The sequence below is a fragment of the Tamandua tetradactyla genome, chromosome 6 (assembly GCF_023851605.1).
Source record: "Tamandua tetradactyla isolate mTamTet1 chromosome 6, mTamTet1.pri, whole genome shotgun sequence".
Taxonomy (NCBI): domain Eukaryota; kingdom Metazoa; phylum Chordata; class Mammalia; order Pilosa; family Myrmecophagidae; genus Tamandua; species Tamandua tetradactyla.
The window spans coordinates 82,996,747-83,018,476 of NC_135332.1; the positions used below are offsets into that span (position 1 = coordinate 82,996,747).

Genomic DNA, 21,730 nt, shown 5'->3' on the forward strand with positions numbered 1-21,730 from the left:
CGCCACCACACACACATACACACACACCCCCCATCCAATGGCAGCAGGTACGTGGGGTTTCCCACGTTGAGAGACTCGGGCCTGCAGCCCTGGCTGTCGTGGCGAAGTTGGAGGGACGGTGGCTTGCTGTGCCCAGAGTACTTGGGTGCAGTCCAGCTGCCTCAACCATCGCAGTTACTTGCACTGGGAACCCAGGAGGCTGGGCTAAAATCCCTGCAGTCCTAAGGAATGACAGATCTGCCCGGCGAGTCGCGGTACCAGGCTCGGCAGACACGCAGGGCAAGACGGAAGTGGTCCAGGGACGTGGGCGGAGGGCCGACCTGAGATGAAGGCTGAGCGCTCCGCGCGCGGTTCGGCTGACCTCGGCTGCCCCTGCGCTGTGCCAGGGGGCGGGCCGCGTTTCCCGGCAGGCTGTGCGCGGGACTACTACGGGTCCTCGGGAGGGCGGCGTCGCGGGGTCTTGTGGGAACCGCAGTTCCCGGCGCGATGGAGCGGCGAGGGCGGGACTCGGCTTCCCGGCGGGCTGCGCGGCGGCCGGGCGGGTGTCGGCGGGGCAGTCCGGCGGGCAGCGACCGCGGTTCCGGCTGCGGCGGGCTGGCGGGCGGGCGGGCGGGAGGCCCCGCGCACGAGCGGGCGGGCCGCATTCTCCGGGACCAGGCGGCCGGGCGGAATGCGCAGCCGCCGCCTCGGAATCTGAGCGCCACCGGCCCGCCCCCTCCGCACCTCGGGCGGCCCTTCCCTCGGCTCCGTCGGGCCGCCGATGCGGGCCGAGCCCCGCCCCCCGGCCCCGAGCCCGCCGCGCGCCGCGGTCTGAGCCGGCGCCCGGCCACACCATGCTCAAGTGCATCCCGCTGTGGCGCTGCAACCGGCACGTGGAGTCGGTGGACAAGCGGCACTGCTCACTGCAGGCCGTGCCGGAGGAGATCTACCGCTACAGCCGCAGCCTGGAGGAGCTGCTCCTGGACGCCAACCAGCTACGGGAGCTGCCCAAGGTGAGCCGCAGCACCTGCCGCCCGCGCGCCCGGCCGCCTCAGGCCAGCTCCGGGCTCCAGGAACGGCGGGGACTGTCCGGCCGCGGCCGCCTGCCGTTCCCCAGCTCTCAGCAGGCTCTGGCCCGGGTGGGGCACGCAGCCTTCGAGCCGGCCCTGCTGGTTCCTTCTGGCCAGAGTCCCACCCGGTCCAGCCCCACCCTCCCCGGCTAGGTCAGCTGGCACCAGGTAGCAGCGGTCATCAGGTGCCTGTCTGGTTGGGGGGGGGGGGAGTGTCGCTAAGCCCGAAGAAGAAGGCGCGGGCGAAACCCGTGGGGGCAGCCCATTCGCATCAGGGAGGCAGGTGAGCCCACGCTGATGCCCCGGGCAGCCCAGAGCTGGCCAGTACATACTGATTTGCTTGGCTTCTCTGGAAATAGGAAGTTTGGTGTCCTCCTAAGATTTCTTTTCTTTTCCTCGGGTTGCGTGGAGCAGGGGATTCTCCTTTCGGTGCCCACCCTGACGCAGGTCTGTTCTCCATTCACCTCCTCCTGCCAAGGGTGCCTGGCCCTGCTGTTGCTCTTTCCGGTTGGTTTGCTTTCCTCTTAACGCCACTCCGGAGAGGAGGCTGAAGGAAACAGGTTGTAAAAGGATTTCCTTTGCGGAGACTGGGTGCTGAGCGGCCTGCTGCCTGGGGCTGCTGCTTGTTGCTGAGGGCGTGGCTCCAGTCTGGGGGCTGAATCTGCCAGCCCTGCCTCTCTGGTCTCCTGCAGGTCCCACTGTGCTGCCCCACAGCCTGCACCACTGTTTTTGTCACATTTTTGCCTGGTGACCGCTTATCAAGACCTGATAGACCTGCCTCAGGCAGGTTGCTGGGGAACAGTAGAAAGCCTGTGGGCCCCCTGGAGGGACCAAGGGGATTTTGGGTGTAGGTCACTTCCCTAGGTTAAACTTGGGACAGGGAGTTTAGTAAGGAAGTAACTTGTGAGTAAAGACCAAGGCCAGCCCGTGGCCCGATGGTGGCCATGGTTGGGGTGAGGTGTGTGGCAGGGTGCATGGGCCCGCTGTCCTGCCCTTGCTGCAGTGGGGGCTCCTGTGGGGCCCTGAGGAAGCAGAGGTGACCCAGGACCCTCAAAGCCGTGTGTCCGGGAACTTGTCCACCCTGGGGCGGGCCTCTACTGACCGCATCACTCCTACAGCCCTTCTTCCGACTGCTGAACCTGCGCAAGCTGGGCTTGAGCGACAACGAAATTCAGCGGCTGCCCCCTGAGGTGGCCAACTTCATGCAGCTGGTGGAGCTGGACGTGTCCCGGAATGGTGCGGACCTGGGGACGCAGTGGGTGCAGCAGGGCTGGAGAGCCCTGGGAGGCTGTCCGCCCCTCCATGCTCCTTTTTCTGTCACAGACATCCCGGAGATCCCCGAAAGCATCAAGTTCTGCAGGGCCCTGGAGGTTGCAGACTTTAGCGGGAACCCCCTCTCCAGGTGGGCCCAAGCTGGTGGTGGGTGGGCAGCTAGGTACGGGGTCACGCAGCCCCGGCCTGGGTATCTGAGGTAGCAGTCCCCCTGCAGGCTCCCTGATGGCTTCACCCAGCTGCGTAGCCTGGCCCACCTGGCTCTGAATGACGTGTCCCTGCAGACGTTGCCAGGGGATGTGGGCAAGTAAGTGTCCCCAGGCCGGGTGGGAGTCCCAGGCTGGGAGGGTTCTGCCAGTCCGCATACCCTTCCTCTTGCCCGGCCTCTTCCCCACCTCTCTTTCAGCCTCGCCAACTTGGTGACCTTGGAGCTCCGGGAGAATCTGCTCAAGTCCCTGCCCTCGTGAGTGTCCTTCCACCCACCGGCAGAGGTGGGGCAGCACCCTGGGGGCTCAGCCTGCAGCCACACCAGGCCAACCCACACCCTGCTTTCTCCACAGTTCCCTGTCTTTCCTGGTCAAGCTGGAACAGCTGGATCTTGGAGGAAATGATCTGGAAGTGCTGGTGCGGCAGAGGGGGTGTGCCGGGGGGCTGAATGGAACCGGGCAGGGTGGGGGGTTCCTTGTCCGTGTCACACCCATGCCCACCTGCCTCTGCAGCCTGACACCCTGGGGGCTCTGCCCAATCTACGTGAACTGTGGCTAGACCGGAATCAGCTTTCAGCGCTGCCCCCGGTGAGTGAGTGTGAGTGAGTATGGGCAAGTGTGAGCAAGTGTGGGCGAGTGGGCAAGAGTGTGGGTTCCTGCCTGGTGCCCTCTGTCTCTGCCCTTCCCCCTTGGATCTTCTGCCTTCCCTTCCCCCCACCACGCTCTCCAACCCGGTGCCCCACCCCCAGGAGCTAGGGAATCTGCGACGCCTCGTGTGCCTAGACGTGTCAGAGAACCGGCTGGAGGAGCTGCCTGCAGAGCTGGGCGGGCTGGTGCTGCTCACAGACCTGCTGCTATCCCAGAACTCGCTGCAGCGGCTACCAGATGGCATTGGTCAGTACGGCTGGGCCCCAGGAGGGAAGCCAGGGTCCCTGACGACGAGGAGGGGAGGAGTTCCGAGAGGAGGGCTGAGACCCAGGGGGACGGGAGGTGGTAGTGGCGTGTTGCCTTTGAGGAGCTGAGGGGGCCCGGTGGCAGGCAGGAGAGGGGAGCCCAGGATGGGCAGGGCATGGTTAGCGGTCTGCCACGTGGGGAAATCGCCTCGGCTGCAGTGTGCAGGGGAAGTTGGAGGGATGCAAGTGGATTTGGAGACATTGGGTTCTCGAGTTCTCCAGGCGAGGGGTAACAATCGGAGGGGGCGGGGCTCAAGATCAGAATGGGTTACTGCTCCGAGGACCATGTGCTTGTCCGTGCTGTGTGCACCCGGCCCTGCACCCGCTCAGCTTGTGCGTATCTTCCCCTTGCCAGGCCAGCTGAAACAGCTCTCCATCCTGAAAGTGGACCAGAACGGCCTGCAGGAGGTGACCGAGGCCATTGGGGATTGCGAGAACTTGTCCGAGCTGATCCTGACTGAGAACCTGCTGACAGTATGGCTGCCCGGGGGTGCCCGGTGGGGGGCTGCCAGCTGGCATAGGAGGTGGCGAGAACCAGGTGGACTCGGGTTCCTGGGTGCTGCTCGAGTGAGGGTGGATGTGCCAGGAGGCAGTGGGAGTTTGGACACTTGGCAGTGCTGCGGGCACATAGGTGTGTGCTCTCGGGTATGCGTAAGCACCCACGTGTTGGTGGTAACGTGTACGTAAGGTGTGTGTTGCTGGTGGTAATAGCATGTAAATGTGTGTTGGCAGTGGCTTGCATGTGTAAGTGTGTTTAGGCTGTGTGTGTAAGCGTGTATCGGCGGTGATGTGCATACTTGGGCATGCGTCAATAGCTGCATGTGTTGGTAACGGCACGTGCCAGCAATGGCATGGACGTGCCGGGGGAGCTCTTAGGGGTATACAGAGGCTTGGCCCTCCAATCAAAATGTGGAGTTGGAGCAGGAGGTGCCCAGCCTGGACAAGGCCATGGTTGGTTGGTCAGAGGGTCTGAGGCATGCGGCCCTTGTATGTTGGGGTGAGGAACTTCGGTTTCTTAGCCATATAACATGGCATGGGAAAAGGTGAGAGGCAAGGCAGGGATAGAAACAGGTCTGTGTTCGGTGAGAGCAGCTTGGAGGGGCTGAGGGTCCCTTTCAGAAGCTGGCCATATGCTGTGGGGAGAACAGAGGCAGTGGGGATAGGGTAGAGAACTGGGCGAGGTGGTCCCAGGGGTGCATTGAAGGGGACATCTGACCCCAGGCTGGGGAAGACTCATCTGCAGGGCAGGGGCCTGTGGGCGGGGCCAATGGGACAACCGGAGGGGCTGCAGAGCCCGGACAGGGGGCGTTCCAGGCAGCCCCTGTGGCCCTGGGGCTTGGTAGTGCTGTGGAGACTGGGTTGGACAGGGCCTGAGCCAGCTGGAGTGCTGGGGTGGGCACCAGTTGAGCCGGCATGGCCTTGAGTCAGAGAGTACCTCCAGGGAGGGGCCGCAGGGGCTCTGGACCCCTGCAGGGCTCAGATGTGCCTAGCAGTATGTCTGGGTGACAGGGATGACAAGTCAATGGCAGTGTGCAGAGGGGTCTGTAGGAGGGGGTGAGAGCTGGTCCCACATCCAAATTCTCAAGGGTCCTTAGGCCCCGGCTAGAACCAAACTGCGTTTCTGCCACCCTCCCTGCCCTGGGGGGCTGCCACCTCCTTCCTCCTGCCCCTGGGACTTCTACTGAGCCCGGCACCCCACTCTTGGCCAGGCGCTGCCCCACTCCCTAGGAAAGCTGACCAAGCTGACCAACCTCAACGTGGACCGTAACCGCCTAGAGGCGTTGCCTCCCGAGATCGGCGGCTGCACGGCGCTCAGCGTGCTCTCCCTGCGGGATAACCGCCTGGCCGCCCTGCCGCCCGAGCTCGCCCACACGGCTGAACTACACGTGCTGGATGTGGCCGGGAACCGGTGAGCCCACTCCCTGATGGCCATCCCTCTGGGTCCCTGCTGACCGAGCCCCGTCCTCCTGTTCATCAGGGTCCCCGGCCCACATGGCCACGCCTGCTGACCAAGCCCCTCTGCCCAGGCTGCAGAGTCTGCCATTTGCGCTCACACACCTCAACCTCAAGGCCCTATGGCTTGCTGAAAATCAGGCCCAGCCCATGCTCCGCTTCCAGACGGAGGACGATGCCCAGACGGGCGAGAAGGTGCTCACATGCTACCTGCTGCCCCAGCAACTTCCACCCAGCCTCGGTAGGTGCTGGCGCTGTCGGCTCGGGCCTGGGCACAGCCAGGGGCTGGCCAAGAGCCTGATGTATGCCTCCCGCAGAGGACCTGGATGAGCCAAGCAGCCCCTCCGAGAGCTGGGGTGACACCCCCCCGAACCGCGTCAGTGTCATCCAATTCCTGGAGGCCCCCGGAGGGGATGAGGATGCTGCTGAGGCTGCTGCTGAGAAGCGGGTATGGGGGGATGGGGACACAGGGGGGCGTGCTTCCACCCAGCCCCTACCCCCTTCACCATCATCCCCTTCTCCTGCAGGGCCTGCAGCGCCGGGCCACACCCCACCCCAGTGAGCTCAAGGTGATGAGGAGAGGCATGGAGGAGCGCCGCAGCGAGGCCGCCGCCTCCAGGCCGGGTTCCAGGCCCCCCTTGCCTGCTGCAGAGGTGCCTAGGGATGCCGCAGGGGCGGGGAGAGGAGAGAGCTTGGCGAGAACGAGTGTGGGTGTGCAAGCGGGAAGGGGATGCGGCTTCTGGGGCGTTGGGAAAATGGCCACCAGTGCCTTCACGCAGGGCGGGAGCCGTAGGAAACGGGGCTGGGAAGTGATCGTTGAGGCCTGGGGTAGGGAGTTCACTGGCCACGAAACACCTGCGGGGGTCCTTCCTACCTGACGCAGTGCCCCGTGCAGGAGGAGAGACTGAGCACCGGTTCTGGGCTGAGCGAGGACTCACGGCCATCAGCCAGCACGGTCTCCGAGGCAGAGCCCGAGGGCCCTCCTACAGGGGCAGAGGAGCTGGGTCAGGAGGAAGCTGCCCCAGCCAGTGCCGAGGAGGATGCAGAGGAGGACTACGGGGAGGTGAGCGCAGGCAGGGCCGGGGGGCTGGCAACTGGCCACAGAGCAGTGGCCACCATCGGTCTGGGTGGTGGATGTGTGGGCAGGCTCCCCCTCAGCTTGGCATAGGGGTCACTTACCCCCACATACGGCTCGGTCTCCACCTCAGCCCTCACCCTGACCCTGTGTCCCTGGGCCCCATGTGGCCACAGTCCCTTCCCACCTGGCAGTGCCTCAGTTTCAGGCTGCTTGGAGCATGGGCCAGACCTGTACCCTGAGGACTGGGGCCCCAGGCCCACGTGGCCTGTTCTCCCAGCACCTCTAAGAGGATCTTCCAGACCCACACTTGGGTGCCTCTCACAGAGTCCGCCGTCTCGTAGCTCTGCCCAGGGCAGCAGGAAGCCCGGAAGCATCTGGCCTGGCCCCACCTGGCTTGGCAGGGCCTTCTTGGGTCTGTGTGAACACCCCAGCCTCAGAGCACCGTGGCCTCTGGTCTGCAGAGCCCGTGTGCTTCGCGGGGGGCAGCCGGGGCAGGGGGCAGGCAGCCCCGGCCCTACCTCTCACAGTCCTGTGCGCAGCCCACAGTCCACTTTGCGGAGGACACGCTGCTGCCGAAGGAGGACGGCGAGGACAAGGAGCAAGCGGAGGCCCCGTGGCCGCTGCCGGGCGGGAGACAGCGGCTCATCCGCAAGGACACGCCACACTACAAGAAGCATTTCAAGATCGCCAAGCTGCCCCAGCCCGAGGCAGTAGTGGCCCTGCTGCAGGGGAGGCCGCCAGATGCGGAGAGCTCAGCAGGCCCTGGGGGCTGGCACAACGGCCCCCATCTGCCCTGGGCCATGCCGGCCGAGGACAGGGCCGAGGAGGAGGAAGAAGAGGAAGAAGCTGAGGAGGAGGCCGAGGAGGAAGCTGAGGAGGGAGACAAGGGGGATGCTGGGGCCCCTGTGCCATCTGTGAAGGTGGGTGTCTCCACATAGTCCCTGCACAGCCAGGCTCCCATGGCCTGGGGCCTGCGCATCTCTCCCGGCCCCGCTACCCTCTAGCCCCGGCCAGGTTGCAGTCCCACAGCCAAGCTGCTTGGCCGGCCGCTCCCTGCTCCAGAGGGTTCAGGCATCTGCGCCTTCCCCAGCCCTGTTGGCGTGCCCGCACCAGGACACTTGGTGTCCGACTTGCCGGGTGCTGGGTCTGGGCAGGTCTCCTCTCCTGCAGAGCTGCTATGAGCCCTCCCCACAGGTCCGGGGCCCTTCCTGCTGCCCTAAGTGCAGGCCTGGCTGTCCCTTCCCGGGAACTGGGCTCCCATCTGCTCGCTGGGAACCTCAGGAGCAGAGAAGCCAGGGACCCTTCCCACCCTGAGTGGGGCTTGCAAGGATGCCATGACACCTAAGGGAGCCTGCCGGGCCTCTTAGAAAACCATGCCCCCAGTGGCCCAAGCCAGAATTAGTCAGGACCCTGGCCAGCCCCTGCCCCAAGTCCCCTTGGACTCTGCTATGCCCCAACCCCCCGGGCTCTGCAGCGACACTCACACATCCAGACCAGAGGCATCTGCTGTGGGGGTGCCACACCCTGGGCCTGGGCAGGCGCTGTGGGCTGCAGAGCTTGGTGTTGCCTTCTTCTCTCTTCACTGTCTCGCGGCTGGGCTGGGCAGCAGGCAGTGGTGGCAGTCTCGGGCGGTGGCTAACCTGCATGCCCGCTGCTCCCATCCCGACAGGGGGTGTCCTTCGACCAGGCCAATAACCTGCTGATAGAGCCCGCACGTGTGGAGGAGGAGGAGGTCTGTACTGCCTGCCATTGGTGCGCTCTGCCCGGGGCCCGGGACTGCTGCGGGTCTTGCTTCCCAGCTGTTGGCTCTCGCATCTCTCACTTCTCCCTCCGGCTGGCGCCCGACCCCCTCCTGGGAGGGGAGCTGGGTTCCTGGGGCCTGCATGGACAGGTGGACAGGCACCCAGCCTCGGCTCTGGGCCAGCCAGTCCCCGTGGGTGTGTGGAGGTGCTGCTGGCCCCAGCAGGGGTTGTCTGCATCTCCCTGTGCACACAAGTGGCAGCCTCCAGCTTTCCATCCTGAGAGGCAGCAAGCCCTTCTTAGGCCATGCCCCTCAAGCCCCAGAGCACCATTTCCAGGGCGGCAGTGCTCATTGCAGGTGTGGCTGTGGGACAAAATCCCACAGCAGGTCCCTTCCAGCCCCAGACCCCTCACGCCTGATTCCGTTCCCAGCTCACGCTCACCATTGTGCGGCAGACAGGAGGCCTGGGCATCAGCATCGCAGGAGGCAAGGGCTCCACCCCCTACAAGGGGGACGATGAGGTGAGGCCCAGCCCTGGGGCCACCCCACTCCCCCCCATCTCCACGTGCTTCACCCCAGCTTTGCTTCCTTTCCTCACTGCTGCGGTTCCCTGCACCTTCATCTGCTTTTCCGCTAGGTGGTAACTTCCGAGCTTACGGTGTTTTTCTGGAGGCTTTCCTTGCACGTGGGGCCTGCTCGGTGTTGGCTGTGAAGGCCGTGGGGACGCCTCCCCTCACAGGGACGGCCGGAAGCGCTGAGCCAACCCACACCTGGACTGGGTTTTTGCCAGACTTTGGCGTCTTTGGCCGCTTTAAGCACACCGGCATCTAAGCTCCTTCCCAGCAGCTTCGCCTTTACTTTCCTGACCGGCTGGGGGTCAGCTGTGGGGTCCCGAGTGCTCTGACCCTCCAAGTCGCAGTCCTCCCTGCCTCCCGTCCTTGTCGGTGTCTTTCAAGCCTCTGCAGAGTGGCTGGGGCCGAGGCCTGGCTAGGGGCAGGGTCTCTCTCCGCCAAGAGGCAAGGGGTCACGCAGCGGCCACGGGCTCCCCCGAAGAGTCCACCCACCGGGAGAGAGCAGGACAGAGGGGCCACACCCTCACAGCCACTGACTGTCGTCTGTCTTTCAGGGCGTCTTCATTTCACGAGTGTCCGAGGAGGGTCCTGCGGCCCGTGCCGGAGTCCGGGTGGGCGACAAGCTCCTGGAGGTGAGTTTCCCTCGCCAGGTGCGAGTGGAGGCCACACCCTCTGGGGGGCCACGTGGCTCTGGCTGTGGGCTTGCCTCCCTCTATCCCCTGTTCCTAGTTTGTGATATGGGCCCCCAAGGTGTTTTCTGCTCCCTTCACCCCAGCCCCTCTCCTCTGCACATCCCTAGGGTATACTCCAGGTTTCCTGGCACAAAGAGGGTGCCTGCATTGTCTGCACCAGGAGGAGGCGCTGGGGCTGGCCTGAAAACAGTCCTGGGTGGGCCTCAGGGAGTGCACCAGGAGCCTGGAGGCCCTCCTGGGTGGGGTTGGAGGGATGTGCATCCTACCCATGGGTGGGGCTGGGGGCAGGCCCTGGTGCCCAAGTGCCCACCGAGCATCTGAGCATGGTGGAGGATTGTAAGGACAGAGCACGAGCCCTGAGCCCCAGGCAGTCACTCTCCAGAGGGCTTCCTGCCTGTGGCCCAGGCCCCTGGAGGAGGGGGGAGGTGAGCTGGAGACCTAGACCCAGGCAGCTCTGGGGCTGTGGGTAATGCAGTGTGTGGGGCCAGAGGATCGTGGGGGTGGAGACAGGGGCTGTGGCTGCAGGAGGCCACTGCAGCCAGGCCCCCGCCTTGCTGCTCATCCCAGCCCTTTCTCAGCAGTGCCTGTTTCTGGCGAGGTTAGGAAAGCAGAGGGGTGGGTGGGCGGGGAACTCCCAGCCGGGTGTTCCCATGGCTGCCGTCAGTTCGGGGTTGGGGGGGCAGGGGGCAGGCTCGCACCTGATGCCCCGGCACCGCGCCCGCAGGTGAACGGTGTGGCCTTGCAGAGCGCGGAGCACCACGAGGCGGTGGAGGCGCTGCGGGGGGCGGGCGCTGCCGTGCGCATGCGGGTGTGGCGGGAGCGCATGGTGGAGCCGGAGAACGCTGTGACAGTGACGGCCCTGCGGCCGGAGGATGACTACAGCCCCCGGGAGCGGCGAGCAGGCGGCCTGCGCCTGCCCCTGACGCCCCCCGAGGCCCCTGGGCCCGCGCCGCCGCGCCAGCGCCACACTGCCTGCCTGGTGCGCAGCGAGAAGGGCCTTGGCTTCAGCATCGCGGGCGGCAGGGGCTCCACGCCATACCGGGCCGGCGACGGGGTGAGGCAGGCACACGTGCGGCCGGGGAGGGGGGGCCACCGGGAGTGGTGCGGCCAACCTGGGCCCAGGACCTCACCTGAACCCCCACCCCCAGCAGAGCATTTTCATCTCCCGGATTGCCGAGGGGGGTGCGGCACACCGGGCGGGGACCCTGCAGGTCGGCGACCGCGTCCTCTCGGTGAGTGGGGCAGGCCGGGGGCCAGGCCTGGTGGGCCCCTCAGCCTCCCTGACTCGGGCACCCGTCTTGCAGATCAACGGTGTGGACGTGACAGAGGCCCGGCATGACCACGCGGTTGCACTGCTTACTGCCGCCTCCCCCACCATTGCCCTGCTGCTGGAGCGGGAAGCCGGGGCTCCCCTCGCCCCCAGCCCCCCTCCGCCCTCCCCTCCGCCCTCTGCTACCACTGCCCCTGTGCCCACAGCCCCCACTGGGGAGCCTGGGCTACCTAGGCTGTCTCCCAGCCTGCTAGCTGCTGCCCTGGAGGGACCATACCCGGTGGAGGTGAGACCCCCATCCCCACCCCACCCCCCCATGGCCACCTCTGAACTGGGCGCCACAGTGTTCCCAGACTTCCTGTCTGGGATCCTGGGGGCACTGATCCTGTTGGGCAGGAAGGCAAGTTTCTCACATCCTTGTTGCTTGGACCCGGGCCACCCCACCTTGTGGGGTATCCCCGCAGCCTCCCGCCTTGCACCATCTGATCCCCTACTGGCTGAAGTCAGCCAGCCTAGGTCGCAGGCTGCACACAGCTGGGGCAGCAGAGCCCTTTCTGCCTCACTCCAACCCCGCACCTGGCCCTGGCTGTGGCCACTACATCATGGCCCAGTGTTCTTGGGGGCCTGGGCACCAGCCTTCCCAGGGCCTTGCCCCTGGGCAGTCCGTGCTGGTGTCTCTCAGTCCAAGGCGTACCTCCTTCCCAGCTCCACTCCCATGTCCCTAGGAGATCCGACTGCCCAGAGCAGGGGGCCCACTCGGACTCAGCATTGTTGGCGGCTCCGACCACTCAAGCCACCCATTTGGTGTCCAGGAACCCGGCGTGTTCATCTCCAAGGTAGAGCAGCCCCTGCCAGGAGCTGGGGCACAGCCCGGCTGGCTTAGCCGGGGTGGGCTCTGCCCCCAGCCCATTGGATGCTGCCCTCCTCCCGGACAGGTGCTCCCGCGGGGCCTGGCTGCACGCAGCGGCCTGAGGGTTGGGGACCGCCTGCTGGCTGTGAACGGGCAGGATGTGCGGGAGGCTGCGCACCAGGAGGCAGTCAGTGCCCTACTCCGGCCCTGCCTGGAGCTGAGCCTGCTCGTGCGGAGGGACCCACCGCCTCCAGGCATGCGGGTGCGTGCGGGGCCCTGGGGGAAAGCTTGGGGGTCCCCAGGAGGGAGGATGCGTGTGCAGGGATGGAGTGGGGGCTGCCTCCACCCCTGTCTTGTCTCCACCCCAACTCCGCCCCTGCCCCCAGCCCTGCCTGCACCTCTCCCGCAGGAGTTGTGCATCCAGAAGGCCCCTGGGGAGAAGCTGGGCATCAGCATCCGCGGAGGTGCCAAGGGTCACGCAGGAAATCCCTGCGACCCCACAGACGAGGGCATCTTTATCTCCAAGGTAAGGGTCCTGCACCCTTCATAGAGCCGGAGTCAGTGCACAGCTCTTGCCACTAGTACCCCTTAATTGCCCTGTTCCCGCAGGTGAGCCCCACAGGGGCGGCTGGGCGGGATGGCCGGCTGCGCGTGGGGCTGCGGCTGTTGGAGGTGAACCAGCAGAGCCTGCTGGGTCTGACACATGGGGAGGCTGTGCAGCTGCTGCGGGCCGTGGGTGACACACTCACCGTGCTCGTCTGCGATGGCTTCGATTCCAGTGCCTCTGACGCCCTGGAGGTCAGTGCACTGCCCCCTGTGAGCCACATCTTGGGCCCCCTGTGGGCAGGGGCAGGTCTTTTCTGCCTTGTCTGACCTGGGGCATATGCTGAGCTGGAGCCAGCCCTGGAGAGCTGTGGACCACACCTGGGCCAGACATGTCGCCTCGGGTCATCTGGAATGTTCTCTTCAGGCTCTGGGCCAGAGAGAACTTGTGTCCAGGTATGCCAGGGCCAGAAAGGCCGGCCACAGGTCCTGAGAGAAGGGGCCGAGCTACCTGCTGCCAGGAGGTGAACGAGGACAGGGCAGAGGGAGTTGGTGGGTTCTCAGAGGCCACCACCCACATCCTATCTCTGTGTCCCTCCCCTGGGGGGGCCTCCCTGCCCTCTGCACGGCTGTGCAGGGCTCTGTCCTGGCTTCACACCTGGGGCAGGTTTGCTTTCTCTGCAGTGAGTCTTGGTAAGGGCAATGCCACCTCAAACGCCCTCCTGTGTTGCAAATCTGTAGTGTTGTTTCTTTAGCGGAAGACGAGCTTGCGTTTGTGGCTCGCTGCTCCACAATGGGCCATGGGGCTGTATGTTGTGAGATAACCACCATGGTGAGCCTTCCCGGGTATTTGTGGGTGTCGGGGTGCTGGTCCCTCTGAGCCTGTGCACCACCTCCCCCAAGGCCTCCCAGATGCTGGCGGCTCCTGGCGAGGAGCATCCCTCAGGAGCAAGCCCTGCGCCTCTGGCCATCAGGGAGGGCTTTGCCTTCAGTTCTTTTTTTTTTTTGCATGGGCAGGCAGCGGGAATCGAACCTGGGTCTCTGGGATGACAGGCGAGAACTCTGCCACTGAGCGACTGTGGCCCGCCCTGCCTTCAGTTCTTGAAGACACGGGTTCATGGCTCACGGCTCGTTGGTCTCATGCCTTTGTTTGTTGAAAAGCTTTGTACCCAGAGGGAGGATGAATGTGTTTTCCTGACGTGGGGCTCAAATGCCCAAACAAGCATCCATGAAAGGCTCCTCCCTCTGGAGCCTCCCCTCTTTCCCCAGGAGCCCTGGCGGGGCGGCGACAGTGCCCACCTGTGCCCACCCACGCTGTTTGGCCCACAGTATTGTGGGCAGATGCTCTTACTTGTTGCTTTTTCATGTACTGCTTGGTGACAGTGTGGGCCAAACACGAGAGTGCAGTGGGGCTTGGGCTGGCCATGCTGTATGTCACACCCGGGTGCAGGTCCCCATGCCAGCAGGACCATGGGTGCGCTTCCAGGGTGGACTTCCGGAAGGAGTCTCGGGCATGGTCAGCTGCCTATGCCCCTGCGCCCTCCAGCCCTGGGCAGTAGCTCCCTCCATTCTGTCTGACCTGGCAGGTGAGAAGTGATTTCTGGCACGGGCCAGAGGGCTGGCTGTGTTCCCCAGGCCCCATGGCAGCACTGGGTGGTGGCATTGGCCCTGGCACTCCTGCATTCCCACTTGGCCTACGTGTATGGCTTTTCCGTCTTCTTGTTTGGAATCATCCACTCAGTGTTGCCACAGGCTCAGGACTTTCTATTTTCTTTATTTGTCCACGTGGCTGCCCCAGCTTGGCCAGGGTGTCCCTTTGGTCTGACTTCAAGGCCCTGATGGTCTTTGCCGTCCGGCACAAGGTGTCCCTCAGGCCCAGCTCTTGGCCGGCTATTTCTCCAAGGACAGGGATGCTCAGAAGCTCCATCTGGGCCTTGTGTCAGTTTATGGCCGCTGGGTGTCCCTGGCTCCAGCTGTGTCTGGGACATGCTAGAGAGTATGGCGTCATGCTGCGTGGGCGTGTGAGCTGTGGGCACGGGTGGGTGCCGTGTGGGCGCGGGTGCATGCCGTGTGGGCTGTGGGCGCGGGTGCGTGCTGCGTGGGCGTGTGGGCTGTGGGCACAGGTGTGTGCTGTGTGGGTGTGGGCGCGGGTACGTGCCACGTGGGCGTGTGGGCGCGGGTGCGTGCCGTGTGGGCTGTGGGCGCGGGTGCGTGCCGTGTGGGCGTGTGGGCGCGGGTGCATGCCGCGTGGGCTGTGGCATCTTTGTGTCTGTGGCAGCGTGTGTGTTCCTGCTGGCTTTGGGCTCTCCTGGGCGGGGAAGGCAGGTCTCCTCTATTCTGTCTCTTTGCTGTGGCCACCCTCGGACCCTCCCACAGGACCCCTGTCCCTCACCCCACCTAATGTCTTTTTGGCGAAGTTATCCCAGGAGAAGGGAAGGCAGGCTCCTGGTCTTTTGCTGTTGTTGAATCTGCTGGTCTTTGTTGGAATCAGAGAGGTGAACCACGGCCTTCCTTGCTTTACGCGTCCGTGCACTCTCCCACTCGGCTTGCTCAGCCCATGGCTGCTCTCTTGGTAAAAGTTTCAAAGTTAAGTGGGGCCCCTCGGCTGCCCAGTGCTTCTGCCTAGATTCCCTGCAGCTGGCACAAGCACCCCTGCCTCGCTTTCTGGCTGGTTGCCTGATGCTGTTGGTTCATCCCCTTGCTGAGCAACTTAAATGGATTGTTAAGAAAATACCATGGACATGGGTTTTGGTTCTGGCCAACTAATGCTGTCGTCCTTTGGTAGGGCCTCTGGTCACATTTGGGGTAACCGTCAGCACCGTCCCTCCCCACCTGGCCTCCATCCTTCCCTCCTGTCCCCTGTGGGCTGGGAGGTGAAGCTGTTCTCTGTTACTCCGGGTGGCTTGGCTAGCCTGGCATGATTCATGATCAAACGTTTTCTTTGATCAGATTCTCCCTGCCATGCCCTGTTCTTTTGGTCCCCTTACCTCTGCCCCACAAGCCATCATCTCAGCAGCTTTCTTTCTCCAGCCCCTTCTACTGTTTCAGCACCTGGGTTCTGATAATATCATTTCATCTTGTGAGGTTCAGAAGTAATCAGGTTTTCTCTTTTAAAATGCTTTTAGTTTAGAAGCCTTTGCTCCAGACTCCCATTCAGGCCCAGCCTCAGCAGCGGTGGCCTCTCTCCCTCCCTACCTGCCCCGGGCTTTTTACTGTTCTTTCTGTCCCCAGAGTAGCCTCACGGTCAGCCAGCCCATCCTTGTCCCCTGAGCAACAAGGTCATGGGTCCCTAAGCCCCTGGGTGCCTGCAGCAACCCTGGAAACTGCCTGCAGGCAGGGACAGCGATGGGCCCAGCGAGGCTGGTAACCCCGGAGGTACACAGCCCTCTGCGGAGCTACCCCCAGCTGCACGTGGTCTCCAATGGCAGGACCTTGAGATGGACCATGGCCCCTACCTGCTCCTCTCCTCCCAGGTATCGCCGGGAGTCATTGCCAACCCCTTCGCAGCAGGCATCGGCCTCCGGAACAGTCTGGAAAGTGTGTCCTCCATCGACCGGGAGCTGTGCTCTGAGGGCCCTGGCAAGGTCAGAGTCGCTGTGGCCAGCGGCCCCGGGCCAGGGAGTGTGTGGCTGTTGGCTCATGACCATCTGTTCTGCTTGCAGGAAAGGGAGCCAGTCGGACAGACACCGCCATGGGGACCGGAGGCCAGGGACGCCGCGGTGAGTACTGGGGTGTCCTCACAGTGGGCTCCCCTCCCAGAGCCTGGCCATGCAATGTGGGGCCCCTGTCCTCACCTTCAGGGAAGGCTGGGGCTCAGGGTTCACACGTATTCCTGGACACATAGGCCTAGAACCCTTGTGGTGGCAGATAGTGTCCCCATAGTTCTGTTCTCTCTACCCCACGGTGGGAGCCTCGAGCCCCTGGGGCTGGACCACCATGCCCTGGCAGCACTGCCCAGTGGTGGCCGCACTCAGAGGGTCCGTTAGCTTCTGTCTCTGACTACTGGCTTGTCTGGTTTCCACATCTGCCTCAGTTCTCTCCCGACTATGAGACCCCAAGGATAGACCTTCCAGGGCGCTCATAGGCTGCCCCCAGACCAGTGCCGAGGTGCCAGAGCACAGTCTAAAGGGACTGGGTTTGGAGGAGGGGACGAGGCCTGCTCGGCCGAGGGGTCAGGGTGCCCAGGGTTGCTGGGCTGCTCGGCGTGGGCTCTGGGGCCCACCTTGGGTCCCTGGCAAGGACTCCCAAGGCAGGAGAGGCCTCTGGTCCTCCACCTTGCTTTCTGGGGCAGATGCTCAGTGGAAGTTGGAGACCCGCAGCCAGGTCAGGGACAGGTGAAGGTTGGAGGGTCCTAGCCTCTGTCCTGGTCCAAGGAGTGGGGACAAGCCAGGACACGGGTTTAAACCCACACTTGTGGCCCCTGCTGTCCTGCTATGGCCCAGCAATCTCCATGCTTACTTAGTGAAGGCCCACTGCCCTCCCCTTCCTGGCACCTCCCCCCTCCTAGCACCTTCCCTCTCTCAGCACCTGCCCTCTCCTAGCACCTCCCCTCTTCACAGCACCTCCCCTCTCACAGCACCTGCCCTCTCCTAGCACCTCCCCTCTCTCAGCACCTGCCCTCTCCTAGCACCTCCTCTCTCCCCACGCTTCTCCCCTTCCAGAGCCTCCCCACCTCTGCCACAGCCTCCCTGGGCAAGCCTCAGGGCATGATGCTCTTGGGTGAGATTGGCCCTTCAAGGGAAGACCTGAGGCACCAGGCTGTGGCCAAGGGTGTGCTGGGCTGGAGCTGGGCAGAGGGGGCAATAAAAAGTGTTGTACTGGGCAGCTTCCAGAACTATGGGGCTGGACTCAGGGATTTTTCCAGGGAGCCCAAGGGGCCTCGTGACAGTCTAAGGCACAGGGGTTGGTGGGAGGAGCTCAGGGTCCCAGGTGCCTGGTTCCTGGGTCAAATCTCCATCCCCTCTGGCCGTGTTTCTCATAGCCTGGCATGGGTTTCGAGCCCATCTTCCTACACAGAGAAACTGAGGCACTGTGGGGCAGGGCCTTGCCTGCCCTAGCCCAGCCCACTACCTCAGTTCTGCCCCACCCTTGGCCTGGTTTTCTCCCAGAGGCTGGGGGAGGGCCCAGCTCCACCTGTGTGGCCCCTGGGGACAGCCTAGTCCTGGTGGGAGGAGTGCTGTGGAGGTGGGGGCAGGGGGAGCAGCTGCTAGGGTCTCTGACAGCTGGGTGGCGGGGGTGCACATGCCAGCCTAGGCCTGGGCGGGGACCGTGGCCAGCCCTCCCCCCAGAGATAAAGATAGCCCTCCTTGGAGGCAGTCCCAGTTAGCTGCAGCCCGGAGACCCCCTCCAGGAGGCCAGCGGGGAGGGTGGGGGCAGCGCCTGAGGAGCTTCGGCACAGCAGAGCCACAGTGAGGGGGCCCCTGTTGGACTTGGGTGCAGACTTCCACACGGCCATGGAGGGGGAAGCAGGGGTTCCTCGGCAGCAAGCGGTGGGTAGGGCCTGGGGCTCTGCTTGGGAGAAGACCCTCAGCCTGGATCTCAGGGGCTAGGGCCCCCAAACCACTGTCTGTCCCTGTGACCCACCTCACTGACTCCTCTTCTGCCTGTCCCCGTCTGTCTCTCTGTTTCTGTTTCTCCCTGTGAAGTCCTGGATTGCATCCCCCACCACCCCTGTGCCCACACAGACAGGCCCAGCAGCTCCGCCTGCGGGTATGGGGACAGCAGAGGTTGAGGGCCCAGCTGACTGCCCCAGGCCTTCCCCCAGGCCCCCCACTGTGGGAGGAGGGGCAAGTATGGTGGACTCCAGGCCATGGCTTTTAGGAGGACTATTTCGTGTTGGCAGAGCACGTGTCTAGGCCTCCCCAGGGAGGTCCCCTCAGCTGTGGTCAGAATGGGGAGCAGGGAGAGGACGGGCCCCCATGCCAAGGCAGGTGCTCTGGGTCCAGAGAGGCCGGGGGCCCCCAGCTGTTCCTTCCAGGGCACAGGCCCTCACTCCCCTGCTCTGCACTCTCCAGGTACTCACCGGGGCTACATCGGCAAAGACCACTGGAGTCCCTTGTTCCCCTGGTGGTTCACAAGTGAGTTCCCCAGGACATAGGCGTCCCAAGATGGGAGGGTGGTGACAGCACAGAGGGGTCTGGGTGTGTAGCTACTCCCTCACACTTGGAGCTGGGGGACACCTCACCCTGCCCTTCATCATGTCCATGGGTCCCACAGGGCCTGTGTTTCCCAGACCTCACCTAGGGCAACTTGGCCCCTACCCTCTCCCCTACTGATCTCCTGCCTAGCTCGCTGGTTGGAGGAGTGGGGGTACAGGGTGTGGATGGACACTGGCCATGCAGGCTCAGCCCAGCTCCTTTGTCGGCCCCTTAGGGCAGACAGCTGACCTATGAGTGGCCAGCCCTACGCCTTAGGGGCCACCCCAGTCGGTCCCTCGTCCCCATTGCCTTCTCTCTTTTTCTCCCATCACCCCACCCCATACCTGATACCTGAACCCCCGTCCGACCTTTCCCCTGGCTCTCCACCCCTGCCTTTGCAGACAAAACCTGGGGTGATCCAGCCATGGGCTCAAGCCTGGCCCTGGGGCTCCCCCACCCTCAGGGGCAGAGGTGGCCCCCTCCCTGTGAGTGCGCCGTCCCAGTGGGGCATCTCGAAGCGTTTTTTCCTTGGAGGGTGTTGGGTGGGGGTCCGGGGTAGCGTGCGGGACCCGGGGACTCCAACAGGGACAGCTGATGGCTGGGGGGGCTGTTGGGTACAGCCCCAACAGCTGCCCCAGGCCCAGCTCACACATCCCCCACCCCCAGCTCCCCTCCCCGCCCTCCCCCGATGAGCTGCCCGCCAACGTGAAGCAGGCCTACCGCACCTTCGCTGCCGTGCCCACCCCCCACCCGCCTGAGGATGCCCTAGCCCAGGTACTTGAGGAGCCAGCCCAGGGCCCTACCAGCCCTGTTGCATGCTCAGCCCTCCCTACAGCACCCCCCACCTCAGCCAGATGCTCCCCAACCGCCCCCTCCCCCACTCCCAGGTATTCCCCAACTACCCCCAAGCCACACGGTTTCCCCACAAGTGGTTCCGGTGCCCACTGAGGCTGAGCTGGGCAGCCAGGTCTCAGGGCCCACTCCCCTCAGCCTCCCAGCCCCGCGGCACCCCCTGAGCAACTGTCCTTCCGGGAGCGGCAGAAGTACTTCGAACTGGAGGTGCGGTTGCCCCCGGTGGAGGGGCCACCGAAGCGCGTGTCACTGGTGGGCGCTGATGACCTGCGGAAGATGCAGGAGGAGGAAGGTGGGCAGCGGCCGGTGGGCGCTGGGGCGGGCCTGGTGAGGAGGGCCTGACCCGACCTAACCGGGCCCTCCCGGCAGCCCGCAAGCTGCAGCAGAAGAGAGCGCAAAGGCTGCAGGAGGAGGCGGCTGCCAGATCACAGCCAGGACCCTTCCCGGACCCGGCCGATGAGCAGGAGGACGAGGAACCGTCCTGGGCCAGCCCAGGCCTTGCTGGAGGGTGAGGGGCCAATGGGCTGCCGCCCTGCCACCCTCCACCCCAAGCTTGTCCCACCCCCAGGCCCGCTTGCTCCCCGCCACCCACGCGCTCCCGGCTCCCCGCCCCTGCTACTCCGAAGCCAATCGGGTCTTCGCCTGGCGCTCTCCGCCCGCCCCAGGCCCAGCCCGGCGTCCTCCCCACCCTCGGGAGGCGGTGCCCCGGTGCGGACCGCCAAGGCTGAGCGGCGCCACCAGGAGCGGCTCCGCGTTCAGAGCCCGGAGCTGCCGGCGCCCACGCGCGCCCTGTCCCCTGCGGAGCGCCGCGCCCTAGAGGCCGAGAAGCGCGCGCTGTGGAGGGCGGCCAGGTGAGGAGGCGCCACTACCCTATCAGCAGCCCCGCACCCTCCGCGACCCCCGCCGCCAGCCCACCCGCCTGTCCCCTCAGGATGAAGTCTCTGGAGCAGGACGCTCTCCGCGCGCAGATGGTCCTCAGCAAGTCTCAGGAGGGCCGGGCCAAGCGGGGACCCCTGGAGCGGCTGGCTGAGGCCCCCTCGCCGGCGCCCACCCCCTCGCCCACGCCCTTGGAAGGTCCGCCAGTCCCCGGGATGGGTGGAGGCCCCCGCCTGGCGTGGGCCTTTCCCAACGCCCCGTTCTTGTCCCCGCAGACCTCGGCCAGCAGCCCCGCGCCTCCCCTGGCCGCATGGTGAGGAGCCCACGCCCCCTTGGGCCTGGAGGCAGGGGGTGGCGGCGCCCCTGCCCCTGCCGCGGCGCCCCCTCACTTCTCCCTCTCGCTGTCTCTGCCTCTCCCCCTCCTCACGCTGTCCTTTCAAGCCCTGGTCTGGAAAGAAGTTTGACTACAGGGTGTTTGCCGCCCTCCCTTCTTCCAGACCTGTGTGCGACCTCCAGGTACCGGCGGCGGGCGCCCCCCGGGCCTGCCCTCGCGCCGCCCGCCCCGGCCTGCCTGGCCCGGCTCTGCCTCTTCCGCTGCCCGCTCCTGGTCCTGGGTGTGGGCACCCGCTTCCCCCTTGGGATGGGTCTGAGTCCCCCAGCATTCCCGGGACCCCCACCCGACTCCAGGTGGGTGGGGGCAGGTCCCGACTGCTCCCTGACCGCGCCGCTCTTCCCTTGCCAGTCCCCCGACTTTGCCGAGGAGTTGAGGTCCTTGGAGACATCTCCGAGCCCCGGTGAGTGGTGGGGCACTCGGAGGGGTGTAGCTCCCGGGCCCCGTGGAGGTCTCGGGCTCACCGTCCTGCCCACCCACCGCAGGCCCACAGGAGGAGGACGGAGAGGTGGCCTTGGTGCTGCTAGGTCGGCCGTCGCCGGGAGCCGGGGGCCCCGAGGATGTGACCCTGTGCAGCAGCCGCCGGCCCATGCGGCCGGGACGTCGCGGCCTGGGCCCTGTGCCCTCCTAGGGGCCTTCCCCTGACTTGGGGTGGGGGTCCTGCCAGCATCCCCCCGCCCCCACCCCGGGTCTTTTAACTGGGTGTTAGTATTTTAGGGAGATCCTCAGGAGGTCCGGGCCCTGCCCTGCCGCGCCTCCCGCGAGACTGTAACTAGTGACGTTTGTACAACCAAAGACTCTATTTTGTGGCTTAAGGAGAATAAAGTTGACTACGTTTTACTTCCCTGTCTGTCTGTCCCCCTGCCACGGCGGGTCACCCCACCTCCTGTCAGGCACGTTTACGCGCGCGAGGGCTCATCTTATTGGCCCCCGCGGGGCGGCAGCACGCGCACAGGGAGCAGCGCCCGCAGCTGTTCGTCCGGCGGCCACCGGACGCGGGTGACAAAGAACAGGCGGAACTGCGCCACGCGCGCCTCCTGGAACTGCGTGGGGCCGTACTCGGGCCCGTCAGCCTTGCGCCGCAGCGACAGGTAGCGCTCGCCTTGCAGCAGCGCACGGCTCAGCAGCTCCTGTGCCAGGCCCGGCTGCACAGCTTCCAGCTGCTGCTGTACTGCCGCGAACAGATCTACCTCGCGCAAGTCCAGCACCAGTGGCTTCCCGTACCTGCGCGGGGAGGGACGGGGTTAGTGGGGGAGGGGAGGGGCTAGCGGGGGAGGGGCGTGCAGGGACCCAGC

The 21,730-nt window shown here is 65.1% G+C and overlaps 2 protein-coding genes across 13 annotated transcripts in view; one reads left to right on the top strand and one right to left on the bottom strand.

Moving 5' to 3' along the window:
* The first annotated feature begins 618 nt into the window (after positions 1-618).
* On the top strand, positions 619-21,275 carry SCRIB (scribble planar cell polarity protein). Of its 10 annotated transcripts, none has more exons than XM_077166574.1 (38): positions 619-992; positions 2,168-2,285; positions 2,373-2,451; positions 2,539-2,628; positions 2,728-2,784; positions 2,882-2,945; positions 3,041-3,115; positions 3,277-3,421; positions 3,836-3,954; positions 5,190-5,389; positions 5,508-5,674; positions 5,751-5,881; positions 5,961-6,086; positions 6,329-6,496; positions 7,051-7,431; positions 8,181-8,243; positions 8,684-8,773; positions 9,379-9,456; positions 10,241-10,570; positions 10,665-10,748; positions 10,821-11,072; positions 11,512-11,622; positions 11,722-11,898; positions 12,046-12,162; positions 12,246-12,434; positions 15,653-15,763; positions 15,842-15,898; positions 18,194-18,256; positions 18,718-18,801; positions 18,983-19,090; positions 19,307-19,460; positions 19,538-19,676; positions 19,834-20,019; positions 20,100-20,242; positions 20,320-20,357; positions 20,486-20,560; positions 20,787-20,838; positions 20,921-21,275. In XM_077166574.1, the coding sequence occupies exons 1-38, from the start codon at positions 834-836 to the stop codon at positions 21,064-21,066; spliced, it is 4,926 nt and encodes a 1,641-aa protein (XP_077022689.1). In that variant the 5' UTR covers positions 619-833; the 3' UTR covers positions 21,067-21,275. The 10 variants fall into 10 exon arrangements, with proteins under 10 accessions (XP_077022689.1, XP_077022691.1, XP_077022690.1 ...); XM_077166576.1 differs by having other exon boundaries at positions 10,665-10,727; XM_077166575.1 differs by having other exon boundaries at positions 10,668-10,748.
* The window catches only part of IQANK1 (IQ motif and ankyrin repeat containing 1), a 43,280-nt gene continuing 42,634 nt past the window's right edge, over positions 21,085-21,730 (bottom strand). The window contains exon 14 of one of the 3 annotated variants that reach the window (XM_077166588.1): positions 21,085-21,659. In XM_077166588.1, the coding sequence (XP_077022703.1) occupies positions 21,356-21,659 (304 nt within the window). In that variant the 3' untranslated portion in view covers positions 21,085-21,355. The remainder of the gene's footprint in view (positions 21,660-21,730) is intronic. The other 2 variants (XM_077166587.1, XM_077166589.1) reach the window with 2 other exon arrangements.

What these genes read in the sequence shown, in the direction of transcription:
- SCRIB (XM_077166574.1), top strand. Translation starts at nt 834, where the DNA reads ATGCTCAAGTGCATCCCGCTGTGGCGCTGCAACCGGCACGTGGAGTCG. An exon ending in AGCGGGAACCCCCTCTCCAG is followed by an intron (nt 2,452 to 2,538) that starts GTGGGCCCAAGC and finishes GTCCCCCTGCAG; the next exon opens with GCTCCCTGATGGCTTCACCC. An exon ending in AGCCCAGGCCTTGCTGGAGG is followed by an intron (nt 19,677 to 19,833) that starts GTGAGGGGCCAA and finishes CGCCCGCCCCAG; the next exon opens with GCCCAGCCCGGCGTCCTCCC.